Source organism: Acromyrmex echinatior, chromosome 12 (assembly GCF_024713525.1).
Source record: "Acromyrmex echinatior isolate Ae372 chromosome 12, ASM2471352v2, whole genome shotgun sequence".
NCBI lineage: Eukaryota > Metazoa > Arthropoda > Insecta > Hymenoptera > Formicidae > Acromyrmex > Acromyrmex echinatior.
In genome coordinates, this window is record NC_141863.1 from 9,529,117 (window position 1) to 9,546,123 (window position 17,007).

The window sequence follows — 17,007 nt, forward strand, 5'->3', positions numbered from 1 at the left end:
CTTCCTCTTTGTCGTAATCTTTATAAAATGGTATATACATATATAATATTTTTCTGAATTTTTGATTTCTTTTATATTATTACAGATGCATTTTGTTCCTAAAATGTAGGAACAGAGAATGGATAATAAACTAGCGCATTTAATAGCGCCAATAAATAGTGCAATAAATAACGTTTTGTATAAAGTAATGTGCAACATTACAAAATGTACAATATTGCAATAGTACAAAATAAATGAAATTTTATAATAAATAATATATGTAAAAGTTTTATTATTTTATATACAATATTGTATATATTATTATTTTATATTTATTTATTATTATTATTTATACAATATTTATTTATTATTATTTTTTAATTTGTCACAATTTTTGAGCATTTTTTAGCATGAATTCAAAATTTAAAAAACTGGAGGGAATGGCTAAAACATGGCGGACCAATCACAAGTGATATGTATGGCGTCACTCTCTGATTGTAGGCTCTCTACATAGTGGAAGACACGTCTCTCTCCAAAGGGTTTCTGAGACTCTAGCCGCTCGCCATGTTTGCTTCTTCTTCTTCTTTAAGGCTCAGAGAGGAGCGATCTCTCCTTATTATTTTCTATCACCGCGTTTTTTATAAAAGGGATTATCTTTACCTTGTAATATTATTACTAACGTTTGTATCAAAACAAATAAAGCAATCAAATCAATAACAATAACATAAATTTTTCGTGTATTGCTGTTAAATGTATAATAATATATATATATATATATATATATATAATTATACATTTTATATATATATATATATATACGCGAAATGTATTGTCATATTATCATTTCTGTAACTACACATACACATTGTAATTGTACTTCCACAATCTGCTTAGTTACAAACCATGAAATTATTTTTATTTGCAATTATTTTTATTTGCAATTATTTTTATTGCAAATTTACAAACGTGTGGACAACTATGTTTACAACTATTATAGTGGGTCTCAAAATTATCTATTGTAGTTGTAATTTTACACAATTTTTTACAGTGCATAGCGCTTGTGATTAAAGAGCCCCTAATCCGTCCTCTGTGATTGGCGGTCATAGATTTAAAAAAAAATAACGGAAAAATATCGAAAAGTTACTTTCTTAAGTCAATGGTAACCGTAACGAATTACTTTTCAAAATCGGTAACTAGTAACGATAACTTGTTACTTTTTTTACTCGGTAATAAGTAATTGTAACTTGTTACTTTTAAAAAGTAATTTTCCATTCCCTGAATATTATATATTACATATTAAATAATTTCATTATATACTCCTATTGGGAAATAAAATGAGGCCAACACGTGCGCATTCACTTAAGTTAGGAAGTCCGGCATTTCTGACAAATTCGAAATTACCTTGAATATCGTGTAATCCATCGACATCTCGAACAGCACCAACATGATTGCAGAATTTTCTTTACAACTTAACGATCGTAATAATCAATTTTATACAATTTTTCCCTGGTAAAAACTGTCTCTGAAAACTTCGTTGAAAATGTCTGAAATCATTTTTCAGAGATTTTTAGTGACATTCAGAGAGATTTTCAAAGAAATTGAGGGATTACCAGAGATTCTTCAGAAGTCATTTCCGAATGTCTAAAAGTCTTTGAAAGTCGAGAATTTAGTGATATTTCTGAAGGTAGAATTTTCACGACTTCTCACTTTTCAGAGACTTTCAGCGAATTATCCGAAAGTCATCTTTAAGTGTCTAAAAGTCTCTGAATTTTGCTGAAACTCAATAATTCAGTAATGTTTCTGTAGGTAGAATTTTCATGATTTCTCACTTTTCAGAGACTTTCATCGAATTATCCGAAAGTCATTTCCAAGTGTCTAAAAGTCTCTGAATTTCACTGAAACTCGAGAATTTACTGGTGTCTCTGAAGATAGAATTTTCACGACTTTTCACTTTTCGGAGATTTTCAGCAAATTTTCTGAAAATCATTTAAAATATCTAAAATTCCTCGAATTTCGTTGAAATTAGGGAATTTAGTGATATCTCTGAAGATAGAATTTTAATAGTATCTTACTTTTCAAAGGCTTTCAGAGGATTCCTTTGAAAATCATTTTCAAGGGTCTGAATGTTCCTGAATTTCATGCGAATTCAATGATATCTCTGAAACTTAAATAGATATAAATAACACGCTTTATCAGTTGAAGAAGTGGGGGGGGGGGGAGTATAGTACGTAATGTAGAAAACTTATAATCCAGAGATCCTAGATTCGAATCCCATTAGATAAGCGTATTTTTCAAAATAATTTCGGGTAAAATCATTACATATATCTTGTATGGAACTTCTGTTAAATAAAGAAACAAAATTTATAAGTCTTAAAATATAAATTTTTTTTCAAGAATCACATTGAAAATGTCTGAAAAATTAAACATAAAAGTCTATGAATATATTGTAAAAAATTTTATGAAAATCTTTAAAAGTCACTGAAATATTCTGACAAATATCTAAATTTATATTGAAAAATTTTCTGAAAAGCTCTGCAATGTGTCCGAAAATATGGATACTTTCAGGAAAATTTTTAGACTTTTTTAGAAAAATTTTCTGAGAAATTCAGAAAAATTTTTTCACCAAGGTTATGCGAACAAATAAATGTAACGTTCACGCCATATTCCGATCGTCGGAATCACTGCATAAGTTAATCTAGAACTGTGACCGATTGGAATTTCCAAGAGACGGCAATAAATTGTTCGTCAAAGTTTGTGCGTTACTTATGTTTCTAAGTAAGTGTTATGATAATTCTTGTGCTCAGACCCTTACTTGACTCTTTAGTAGTCATATTAGTATTAGTTTAGTATTTTGTCGATATTTTAACAATGAGAGGGAGCTGTACCATGGCAATTTTTAATCAGTGTTAATATATTATAAATTTTAATTTATAAATTCAGTGTATTTAATGATATCGATACTTAATGAAAAACAATATATAATGTAAAAACAAAACAATAATATAATATAATAAATAAAAATGCATATTTTGCCAAAGAAGAATATATTATATCTAAAAATTTTTTCATTATCTCTCGTGCCGTTTGCGTAACGTCAATTTCTCACAGCTGGCATCCTAATATGACAAAAACGCATCAATTTCATCTAGAACTGGAATAGGCGAAAGATTAATAGATAAATAGTTATTGTTGCACAATACGTTTGCAATTTTGTCTATTGTGCTGGCAAACTTTTCAGAATTACTATTCTTTCTTTTCTTGCGGGACCCACTATCTATAAAAAAAGTAAATATTATGAACAATAAATCCCCAACAAATGAGAATGGATTGAAATGAATTGAAATTGATTCATATTTTCAGAAATATTGATTCAATGTTAAAATGAACACTTTTCAATTCTGAATGCATTTTTATTCATTTATAGGAATTGCATGGAGCATATCTCTATGCCTTTCAATTTAAAAATAATATTAGCTTTTTCTGTGCATCGTGAATAATCAATTCAGAATTGTGAATAAAAAGTACAGTTTTTTTAATTCAGTTAAATTAAAAAATAATATCAGCAATTTCTGTGCAAACGTGATACTACTCAATTCAATATTCTGAATATGAAATACAGTTTTTCAATTTAATAGAATGTTACATCCTACAGATTTTTTTTCGCCACGATTTTTTTTTTCTCTTCGCCGCGACTATGATTGGCGTCTACGAGACCCGAGCGGCGTCTTCTGATAACGAACTGACAGAATTGAAAAAGGGACCGGACAGGCGCCGCGAAAACTCGTAAATGTCAATCAACCTGGAAAGAATAATAATCTTAATGTAGGCCCGAAAAGAGACAAGATTGCAAAGACATTATAAATGTGTCGAAGTCACGCAATAGTAAAAATCTAGGCTTTATCATCCGAGACTGACTAACAATTTTATCTTAGAAAACAGGTACCATGTCGCACTTAAAAAAAAAATGTAAACGCATAGAATAACTTCCAACAGGAGCGTTATCTGAAACCAGACTCGCAACTGACAATGGTAGCATGGTAACCATCTGCTTATCTAGCCATATTTTCCGCGAGAATAACGGAATTCGTCATCCGTCTCGGAGCAATCTTGGCTCTTTAAGGAAAACCATAAATCACTTTCTCTTCTTCTCGAAACTACTCTATGTACTTTAGATCAACAACGTTAGATAGAACGTTATAAAAATCGTAAATCCCGAGTAACATTGCAACTAACTTAGCATCCTAGACAAAGGGCTCAACACCCTTTTTTCGGAGTATAAATAGAGGTCCCGCGGAAGCACAGAGCGTCAGTACCAAATTTTGAAGCACCCGGTTCATGTCAGTACGAAATCTTGAAGCACCCGGTTCACGTCAGAACCAAATTTTGAAGCATCCGGTTCACGTCAGTACGAAATCTTGAAGCACCCGGTTCACGTCAGTATCAAATTTTGAAGCACCCGGTTCACGTCAGAACCAAATTTTGAGGCACCCGATTCACGTCAGTACGAAATCTTGAAGCACCCGGTTCACGTTAGTACAGAATTTTAAACCATTCAGTCCACGTCAGTGGAGTTCGCGCTTAGTTACTCACTGTCTCGGACAGTGATAATCATTATAACCCGGGCTAATCACGCCAGTTCGCGATCCCGTCCGAGTGTGAACTTGTAATCAAATCGCAACTGAAGTTAGCCATACGCCACGGCGACTAGCCTTCAGACGCTCTTCGCTGACGACGGATCTCCTTGGCCACTCGCCTAGAACCTACCCGATATCTTGGGGACAGCTACTAAATAAGTCATAATTATTTACAGTCCACCCCCGCGTTTCCCATGGAAAAACATATTCATTGTCAAAAACACACACACACACACACACACACACACACACACACGCACGCACGCACGCACGCACACACACACGCGCGCGCATTCATCCACAAGATAGTATATATTTTTTCTATAGATAATATATATTTTTTATGTAAAGAGAAGTTATAATGTACAAAACCCTTTGTTTATTATTTTATTAATAAATGTAACTTAAGGTATTCCTCTGTCTTTTATTAACATCACCTCTCGCATTCACTTCCCTCGAATACCTGAGATCGCACGAGGTCCAGTCCCGGGTCAAAGGGATTAAGTTTCTTGACCGAAAAAGTAGAACTGACGTTCGCACTGTCCAGCGGAACAGGTCTCATAGCGTCCCTTCGGAGGTTGACCCACATTCCGGGACTTAAAAGGTGCGTACGATTCACAGATATTCGCCTCCGCGCGTATACCTGTGAGATTGAGTCTGACCATCCTTCCATACCCTCTCCATTCTCCCTCATTGTCTCCTTGATCAAATTTTCAGGGTTTGGACGTAACATGAATAAAAAAAAATTTTTATTTAAAAATGGACCATAAATGCTACTTAAATTATTCAAAATTATAAGTAGGAAATTTTTCATTTTAATCTATCTCTGGGAGTACAAATTAGTTCGGTCCGTTTTCCAAAAGATGGCTCCGACTGTTGTGAATGGTTCATAGTGACAGCTAATTTTGGCGTTTTCAGAGAGGTTAGACATCTGCTAATAATATTCAGTTTATATCGCTTTGAGTTTCATACAAAAACCTTGATTTTTATTGTGTTTGAAATGTCGAATTTTGTGTTAACCAAGCAGCATTTGCGGAAGATTCTAATTTTCTGCTTTAATTGGAAGAAAAGTGCAGCTGAATACTTGTCGAAGTTTATGGTGACACCGCTCCAACTGATAAATCATATAGGGAATGGTTTCGACGTTTCAAGGATGGAAATTTCAGCGTTGAAGACAAGCCTCGCTCTGGACAGCCAAAAAAATTCGAAGATAAAGAACTAGAGGCATTACTCGAAGAAGATCAGAGTCAAACGCAAGAGGAGCTTGCAGAATCATTGGTAGTAACTTAACAAGCCGTTTCTGCACGATTGAGAGTCATGGGAATAATTCAAAAACAAGGAAATTGAGTGCCTTATGAACTGAAACCGAGAAAGGCGATTTTTCACTTCCGAACAACTGATTCAAAGACAACAAAGAAAAGGTTTTTTGCATCGGATTGTGACTGGAGATGAGAAGTGGATATTCTACGACAAACCCAAGAAGAAAAAATACTACGATAAGCCCGGTCAATCGTTGCCATCGACCTCAACATCAACACCAAAGCCGAACATTCATGGTTCGAAGATCATGCTCTGATGGGACTAAAAGGGTGTTGTTTACTATGAGCTGCTGAAACCTGGCGATTCCGTTACGGGCGATCAGTATCGGCTACAATTGATTCGTTTGAGCCGTGCATTGAGAGAAAAACGGCCGGAACGAGCAAAGACATGATAAAGTTATTTTTCTTCATGACAACGCTTAACCTCATGTCGCAAAAGTCATAAAAAAATATTTGGAAACGCTTAAATAGGATGTTTTACCGCACCCGCCGTATTCTCCGGACATTGCTCCTTCTGATTACTGATTGTTCCGAAAGATGCAGCACGTCACCGGTTGACTTCTTTCGCAGAAATCGACAATAGGCTCCAAAATTGGATCGTCTCCAAAGACGAGTCATTTTTTCGAGATGGAATTCGAAAATTGCCTGAGAGATGGGAAAAAGTAGTAGCCAGTGATGGACAATACTTTAATTAATCTGTTCATTCATTTTGTTTTGAAATAAATGCATTTTTGAAGACAAAAAACGGACCGAACTAATTTGTACTCCCAACTAACTAAATTCAAAAACTTATTTTGTGACACACATGCCGCTGACAACAGTAATGGCTGATCGAACTTTCTAGAAAATGCGAGCGCGCGCACGCGCTTGCATCTCATTCGCATTCGCGGTGTACTGTTATATATATTAAAATATATTTTCTTATACGCGAATTTTAATATTGTATTATATTAAAGATGTGATAAAAATGCTAACTGTAATTAACAAATAATGTCCTGCCAAATAATCACTATTATAATAAGCGGTCTAGAAGATTTGGAATTCACACCCTCCTGTAAATAGACTATTGGAATTTTACGGATAGTTTAACTTTTCTTTGCGGATAGATCTTATGAATTGTCACGTGGCATCAGTATTAAGTTCGCTTTCCATTATAAAGATTATTCTTCTTTGTATTGGATGCTAACCAGCATATTACAAGATAAAGGTAAATTAGTTAAATTTTATTATTTAAATTTTAATGAATTTTATAATTGCAAATTATTAATTAATAGTAAATATAATTTATTTATTATTAATATTTCATTCCATTTATCGATATTACAGTGATTAGTTCGATACAATTTGTTTTACCATACGTATACAATATTTTCAACGCTTTCATATAATCCCGCATTTTTAATTTTTTGATTATGCTACTACGTAATAATATCATTTTTATTGTATTTTGAACGGCATTTATAATTATATCTTATTATATATATTAGAATTAATCGTTAATTGGATAAATTTTTTTTGTTAACTACCCGCAGAATATCTTATCGATCAAATATGACTTTTTGTTAATTATTGAGGCATTTCGTTTCATGCATTATGTATTATTTTTCCGTGTTGTTCATCGAAATGTAAACAAGGTAAATAATGAATAATTTGAGCGCATCATGCACCCATAATTTATGAGGTACAAAGTAATATGTAGGCAACACAAAGAAATTCAAATTAATGTTATTGTTATAACTTTCAAATTTCTATGCTTTTTTCTCAAAATTATATTGATAACGGAAAGAGGAAACGTTTTTTCAGTCATGATACATACCATTTCAATTCACTACAGGAAACAACAGGACGACAAAAACAATACAACATATTTGCCGATTTGTGTCAACTGACACAATAATTGCATTACTAGAGTGCGCTGAGATTAAAATAACTAATTGTAATCATAAATATTTAATTAATTATTAATTGATACATACTCTATAAGCTCATTAATAGTTCCAAAATTAAACTGAAAAATATTAAACAAATCCTTATAATGTAATAAATAATATAATACTTATAATATAGATCTAGTTGTAAAATTTCGAATTTTGTCATAACAACCGAAAATTCTTTCTGATTTATGAGGAGATTTTGATTTAAATAAAATGTATTTAATTATATACGCGAGCGTCTTGTTCATAACCATACTTAAACAAAATTTTTCATGCATTACTGTGAGAATAGAAGGTCTGTTACATACCTCCGTCCTAAGAAATATTGTAGCGGACAAAACTGTAGAATACATCTGAAAGAAAGTACACTATCATTATACTTAATGAAAATAGGTTTGTTAACCCTTCCGCTCAGAAAGCGGTCCACCATTGGAATATCATCATTGATCGGGATTTCACTAAAAGTATATACATGGACAAGTATATACATAGTCTTGGACGTTTAAAATTACGTTTTACGTTTGAACAACGCCATTTTGACGCGTTTTTAAAAAAAAAAGAATTATTCCCAAAACAAAATGATTGTAATTTCTTCGTAAACCGTTTTTTAATTATCCTCTTCATGTCAGTGGCATTATAGACATCGATATACTACTACTAATTATGTTTAAATATATATTATATGACAAAATTGGTCACGTTTAGTTGTATATTGCTGTACAAGATGATTTGGCGTATCTCTTATTATAAGGGACATAAAATAATTTGTTCGCGAATAGTCAGCATTCGTCTATACGCTGATACCAGACATAGCCGGCGTTAGGAGCGAAAAAGTTAAATTCAAAAGAATTAAATGTCAAGAAAATCTAGAATATGTTTTACTTTACATGTACTTATTTATTCTATTATATATGTATCTAAATATATATATATCGTAAGATATGTATATATATGTAAGATATGTATATATAAGGTGGAGCAGTAACTCTATTCACTTAGAATGTTTTCGCTGTTTTTAGAAATATGAAATGATATATTTATAGAAGTTATGTAGCATCAAGAGGGTATAATATACTACTAATGGTTTATCTATGAATGCAGGCGCTTCGAAGATTTCAAGATCACCTTCATTTTTTAAAATGGAATACAATGCAACTTTCATAAGTATATTATTACATATTTAAAAATAGCGGAAATATTACACACAGACACACACACACACACACACACACACACACACATGCACGTATATATATATATATATATATATATATATATATATATGTATATATGTATATATGTGTATATGTTTATTACATACTTTTATATTTTTATTTAAAATAGGACATATACCCAACAGATAAAACTGTATCCAAAGCAGAAATGTCCCAAGCCAAATTTTACCTCTGTCTGTTTTATTTGCAATATAAACCGCAAAATCTAATTGAAATAAATAATTTAATAAGCGTTAAATATGTACTATTATTCTAAACAGTTCGGACACTTGCATAAATTTTATCAAACAGATAAGTAAATTTTAAACATTATTTTAAAACATCAATTATGATACTTTGTCGCAGATATCAAAAAGCAACCCTATTCCTTACATTTACTGACATTTTTTGACTTCAATATAGGTTTTCCTGATCCCCTGGAAGACAGCTAGATTCATGCTCCTAAAGATGCCAAACAAACCGAAATTAGCCCCATCCTCCTACAGACCAATTTGCTTGCTCTGTAGCAGACTAATTTCTTGAAGCGGGTGGTCTGTGGGAGGACATAGACACACTTGAATGAGACCGGAGATATCTTGAAGCGTCAGTACGGATTCCGGTTTCACAGATCGACGATTGACGCGATCTGGCAGATTCATGAAAGGGTTGAAGAACGAGGGTGTTGACGATATCCATCGATATAGCCAACGCCTTTAACTTCCTCCCCTGGCCAGTCATTAGGAAGGCGTTGAAAAGGAAAAGTAGAAAAGGACATACTGGGGTACCTCCGATCCATTGTGGGGAGTTATCTCTCAGAAAGGTTTCTCACGTACGTAGGTCGTGAGAGACTTCACATGCGCGAGAAGGAAACAAGAGGAGTTCTAAGAGTTCAGTCCTAGGACCGACTCTGTGGAACATACGATTCGATGTTGCGAACGGCGATGCCGATAGGGTGTTCTGTTGTTTGCTATGCGGATGATACTCTGCTGGTATGTGAACGGAGCGTCCCTGGGTGAAGCGCGGATCCGGACCGAACTGGAGGCGGTATGCCTTCAGGGCAAAAGAAAGATTGGAACTGAAAGTCTTCGCCTCCAACAGAGGTGATGGCCTTCATGTCGAAGAACACCTTATGGACACGACTCTTTAGTTGGAGGGGAGGAGGAGGGCGGTGGGATTAACTCTGGACTCGCGGTAGATCTTCCAAGACTATTTTCGTCTTCTCCTTCCGAAGGATTGGTGAATGGCCGTGGTACTGGCCCGTATAACGGCCAACATTGGGAAACCAGAAGAGCGGGGTCGCCGAGTATACGCGGCGGTAGCCCTATCAGTCAATGTTCAATGTTAATTGGCCCTTGCCGCGGAGTAGCAGCAATTCCGAAGAGCATATAAGAAACGGTCATTATGAAAGGGCTTCGATATAGGCGCAAACTGTAGTAAGACAGGATCATAATCAAGGACGTGGCGAAATTCCAACACCACCTCGCGTTGAGATTATCAAACGGTATCGCATGAGGCAGCCGCGATCCTAACTAGGTTCATGCCGTTCGGTATTATCGCGGATAAGTATAAGCGAATATATCGATGCGAGATATTATGTAGGGATGAGGCCCTAGAGTCGCGGACAAAATCCCTCATTTATGAGGATGAACAGAAGAGGGCCATCGTAAAGTGAAAGGAGCACCTATAGAGGCTTTCACCCGGCGCTCTCGGGATCATAATTAGAAGAGACATGGGGATGATTGGAGGAATGGATGCGTGTGGATGTGCATGTGTGCGTGCGTGCTCGTGTATGTGCGCGCGCGCGCGCGTGTGTGTAGTGTAAATATGAATGTGGAGTTAATAGTAGTAAATGTTATAGATAAGCAAAAACGATCCTTTTTGCTTCAATGTTGAATAACTCGGTGAACAAAATTATACTGAGATCTATAAAAAAATAAATTACAAGTAAAAATTCTCTTTCGAAAGCCGTAAATTCGATTTGTGCTCAATTTTTAATTGAGTTTATGCATCATTATTTATGTTTATGTAACTTTATGAAATATTAGTAGTATCGTTTTTTGAAGTACCGATCTGAAAAGTAGAAATTTCAAGCTTTAAAATACTTTCTTAAAAATTTCGACACAATGATTTTTCACTGAGTTATTGCTATTCGAAGATATTAAAAATTTGTGAAAAAACTTAGTGGCTAGATTTTTTTACGTGTGAGTGTATACAGTCCATAGTAAAATTGATAGTATAATAATAAAATACGTATTAATGGTATGAAATAACTTTCCAAAACAAAATTCGCTTTTGTTGAACATAAAATAAAAAATAATTGTTAAAACTTTTTCTAGCTTATCCTTTGTGGCGTTAGAATGTACGTACAAGTAATTAAAATATACTTTAAAATATATAAAAGAATAACATAATTATTATGTAATATCCCAATTTTGTACATAATCATTTGACGAAATTTATGTAGGTGTCCGAATTTTGAGTGCTAGTAAAATTACACATAAAATAGTTACAACTTTGTTGTAATTATTTACCTGTTCACGTAAGTCCTCATCGAGATTATAATTGGACAATTTGTAAAGAATTGCTACTGTCTCGTTTATCTGAAATTATATTAATGTAAAAAGAAAATTTGTAATAAAACAGTAAACTTTGCATTTATTTCACCATTTCAAACAAAATTTTGACGTGAGTAATTTCATTGTTGCTTGTGTTATTATTCTAATTATAAATAATTAATGCTTTTAATTTAATTATACCTTATAATAAACAGTTTGACATATGTAGTTTAATGTGAGAAATAAAATGCTATCCAAAGCGAAATCAAAATAGCTCATTAAATTCGTGGTAATATTATAAAATGTCCATATAATATGACGCTGTTCAATCAAATGATATATTGATAGACAGATTGTTATCCCGGAAATAAAGTAACGTACCATTTGTATTAACATTTGTACTTTGAATACTATGTTTAGTTTGCGTGATATGTGGCATAATTGTAAATGAACATGCCTGCAAATAAAATAAATTGTAATTGTTATAATTAATCAAACCATGGGACATATTCGAGAGACATATACGAGAAGTACTAAGCAAAATATCTTTAACGTAGCATTCGATATAAGTTATAGTGTTATAACTTGCAGTTCACAATGTGTGATTATTTCACGTAACTGAAATTAATTATTCTTGTATACATATGTATGTTTTATATATATTATACCATATATAAAAGATATCTCATTTTAACTGCTGCATCAAATTATTTAGAAACAATGGAAAAATGTATTTCAGATAAAAGTAAAACGATTTCGATGGGGATGTATTTTTTTAAATACTTTTGAACATATTTTTGTTACATTGTTTTTTTTTGTTTTTTAGGTGAAGAGGCAACTAAAAGATGTTAATGTACCATTTAAGGAAGTATTAGACGCACAGTTCTTGCAAAGAAAATTAAATTTGAAAGTATGTTTAATATTTCCATTTCAAATAAAATATATACATACGAAAATTATATGAATAAGATTATGTTTTTTTTAATAGCATATTTTTGTAGTTTATTTATTTTAACCGTTATTAGTTTTATTGTTAGAAATTAAAATTTTTTAATGATAAAGAAATTTATATTTTATAAGTACTTTAAATTTTCACATAAAATAATTTATGCAAAGCTTCATTGCGATTCGCTGATAGTTATTTACTGATAGTTACTTACTAATAAACTACTGAGTAAAACTTACTGAGTAAAAGCAATTTAGTTACAAAGATATAGAACAAATAAATATTTTGTTTATTATGTATTGGACAACCAATCCATGCATAATGTAATGTAACTTTACATAAATAATCATAAATACATAATGAACTTATATTAAAAAATTGAATTTTTTATCATTCATTCTATATGTCTATATCCGTCACCTTTGTCGTATTATATTTAAATGTGATTTTTTTTTTTTTTGATGGAAGAATGCATCACACAAGAAAGTTTTAACACGACTAATTTTAATATTTCCTCATACAAGCATTAAGATTCAGTTCGATTGATTTTTATAGTTTATGTTAGTCAATTATTATTTTAGATAATTTATTAATTTTCAATTGTCATTGTAATAAGATGGTGATGAAATTCTAAAATTGGTCGTGTTAATACCTTCATGTGTGATGCATTCTTTCACCAAAAGTAATTCTTCTTTTAAATGAAAATCACGAATCATTTCTGTCACTAATTCTACAATTATCTTTCCAATAATCTCTGCTCTTTCAGAAAACGTGGAACTTTCCACTTTTTCAGGCAGTCGTATTTTGTATAAAATTTGACTACAAATTTTCAGTCCATCAGTTATATTTTGTTTTGAGAGCGACAAAGATGTTGTTTTATTTTGCTCAGCATCAAAAATTGCAGTTTTCACTCTATTAACATGTGCGATTTCATTAAACATTTCTATCGTTTTCCATGCAAGTAAATTTTATTAAAATACTTCTTCAGTTCAGAAAATCACTGTGTGAGTGAGTCGAATGCTTACTGATGTGAACAATATTTCGATTGGCGCGTGATTTACTTACTGTGTTCAGAATCATCATCCGAGATTCAGAATCATACATCCAGATGTAATTTTATCCTTAACATTCGACAAAATAAAATGAAATTTATTAAGGTATATTTTTCTATACAGTACGGTTCTTAAATTATTACAATATTTATTTAAAAAATCAATTTCTTCGAAATTATGGGTCAATGACTGAAATGGCCGGATTATTTTTTGTTTTCCTTTTCAAGAACAGCCTATAAAAAGCGGATCAAAATTTCTGACACTGGATGTTCCATTGTAAGTATAATTTTAAAAAATCCACATTGCTTCTTCGTGCAAACTATTGTTTGTTCTATAGACTACTATTTCATAAATACAAATTTCACAGCTTTTATATGAAGCAAACATTATTACGACGTAACAACTGGAGCATCATATTAGACAAGGAAATGATAAAGAAAATCTCAGTTTCGAAACTTTTTGTCGTTCTCAGCATTAAGATTCTACTTCGCAGATATGCATTAATCCGTATTCTTTAATCCTGGAAAAGGATTTTCGAAGGAGTAAGAAGAAAAAAGTAATTGTTATACAAAAATTATATGTGTTTCGGTAATTCAGATGACTTTAAAATTCACTTCCTTCTTGAGAGACCCACTCTCCCTCTGCTTAAGTGCAAAATATCTTTGTGCATTATAAACGCGTGATCGTGTTTATTTATACTCTGCAATATTTGTTGAATAATTTGTTGAAATTATTTATTTCATTTTTCCTATTTTATCATATTCTAACTAAGCTTTTTTCTTATATTATTTTCATTTTGAAAGCAGAGCATATATGTCTCCAAGGTAGAGAATTTATAATATATTATAAGACAAATAATATGTGTTTTAAAGAAGAAAATTATCTACTTTACTCTTAGAAAAAAAAACGAAAACTTAAACATACGTATATATTATCAATTTTATTTGATAATAGCTTTAAAGAAGGACAAACGATGATTAAAAATCCTGTAGAAAGTTACTTAGGGTCATGACCTTGACAATACATTAACGTTATCGAAATGGACAAAAGGTCGCCCATTTACTAAAGTTTTATCAAAAAAGTACATAGGTACATACAATAAATAATTTTGTTAAACAAATAAATATATGTTTTCTTTACAACTGATTTATCTCATTATTCTGTTCATAAAAGTATTAGGATATTATGATTATCAGAAAATTAATATTTTACGAGATATTTAATGTCAATTATATGATTATGCCAGAAAAATGTACCTATAACATATCGTAAATTATTAATTTTTTTCAATTTCTGACTTAAAATTTAAAACTTGTACATGTAGAATGATTATAGAGAAATCATATTACGTAAAAAATCATATAATTCTATTTTAAAAAGCGCAAATAAACATTACATCTTTTTTATTGCCTCTCTCATGGTACTTCTATCTAGAAAAAAAATAACGTGATTACAATAGGCCCCTCTCGAAACAGTTGCACTTTCATAAAAAATATTTTTTATACTTTTTAAAATATGTCGATGTGAAAGTTAGTTTGAGACATTCTGTATACATATATATATAAGCGTGCATATGTAGATATAGTAATTTTATTAAATAATTATTACATTATAATGCATATATATTGAATGTGATTCTTAGCTCCTGTTATCCGATGCACAAAGATGGATCTATTTTGTCTTCCGTAATCTGCACTGTTTTCAGACAGGTCAGAACAGAGTACATGTAAGAATTCATTGATTCGATGAAATCTAGAGCTTGTATATCTAAAATGAGTGAAAAAGACTTAGTTATGTCTTTCATTAATATTATGACATATGCATTATGTATAAGCATATTCTAATTGCGTTAATAAGTAATAAAAAGTCATACTAAATTAGAATTTTTTTTTTCATGTTTTAATATAATATTTTATATATATATATATATATATATATATATATATATATATATATATATATGGAGTAGACTTTCAAGATATGTTTTCTCCAAAATTTATAATGTAGTTTCAGTCGTTTTAATTTATAATTTGCTTCCAGAAAATGAAAACAAAAGCCACCAGAAAAATACGCATCTTAAAATAGTCTTTACTTCTAAAAAAAAATCGATTCTTTTTTTTTTATTTTCTTTGAATGTTTATAGTCTTAAGAATATCTCACAAAACGTTTTTTTGGAAGAAACAAAAATTGTCCAAGATATCTGTGATAAAATGACGTCCTGTTTGAGGTCGCTTGGTCGATTCAAATAGACCGTATCAACCAATTGCTAATCGGCTCTCATTATTATTTATGTTCAACCTTTCGAAACCATTCTAGAACATTTCTCTCCAATAGAGCAAAGTTTCGTTCACTCCTGAGCGTCACTTTTGTTTCTAACGGAAAATGAAAAGGTATACTTGTACTAAAATATTTCAAAATTTCATACACGGTTTTCCCGAAACCATGTTTTCGAATATGGTGATCACGATTCCAAAAAAATCATTAGTTCGACTTCTTTCCTTTTTGCAAAGATATATCTATACCTAATATTTCATTAACAGAGAAATGCGCAAAGATCGCTGAAAATCTTTAATAGTGAATTCCAAACATCACATTACATCATTTTATCATAATTCAATTTTAAACTTTGAAGTTACATCGCTTATGCTTATGCTCTCATTATAAGCGTTAATGTATCAAAAGAGAATCGCGGGGACATTTAGGAAGTTCGTCAAAATTTCACAGCAGTTTTATACGAGTTTTATACAGTTGTGTTTCCGGGACCGTCCAAATAATTGCATGCATGCTGCGAGCACAAAGATAAAATGTTTATACGGAACTTTTATAACTTTATTGTTTGAAACGCATTTACATCTTTTGATGCGAAGTGTTCTTGGATATGGAAGTCTGTTCTATTGCTGAGGCATAGCAACTGATTCATTCATATCGTAATTACATGTCGACATGCGGTGCAGCTTTCTCTTACTGCCAAGGACGGAAAGTTACTTTTGCATTAGTTTTGTCGTTACTTGTTTATGACGATTTTACCGTTACTCTTTATGTTACAATTTTACCGTTACTTTTGTTGTTACTTTTTTAGGACGACATATGTCAAGGTCAAGTTCATTGAAGATAAAAATTCTGATAGTATGAGTCAGATAGTATAAATTTTGATGTCTATTCGATTATATTACTCAACATTACTTCCTTCATACACATAACGTTTTTTAAAGATATCCATCTCTTACAAATATTTAATAATGAAAAGTAGTCATTAATTATTTATTTTAAGGAATTGTTGTTTAGTATATTTTTAAGATTCAAAATAATTATATATACATGTTGTGTACAGACAATAGAGACAACATACAATACATATGTCGTCAAAGTAATGA

The 17,007-nt window shown here is 31.6% G+C and overlaps 1 protein-coding gene across 1 annotated transcript; it reads right to left on the minus strand.

The window, feature by feature from the left end:
• Positions 1–1,297: 1,297 nt before the first annotated feature.
• LOC147907825 (uncharacterized) lies at positions 1,298–15,547 on the minus strand. Its single transcript, XM_087411808.1, has 5 exons — positions 11,837–15,547; positions 11,612–11,680; positions 9,220–9,306; positions 8,175–8,219; positions 1,298–7,940 (listed from the first exon to the last, which is right to left on the minus strand). Exons 1-5 carry the CDS (start codon positions 12,029–12,031, stop codon positions 7,887–7,889), a joined length of 450 nt encoding a protein of 149 aa, XP_087267934.1. The 5' UTR covers positions 12,032–15,547; the 3' UTR covers positions 1,298–7,886.
• Positions 15,548–17,007: the final 1,460 nt, after the last annotated feature.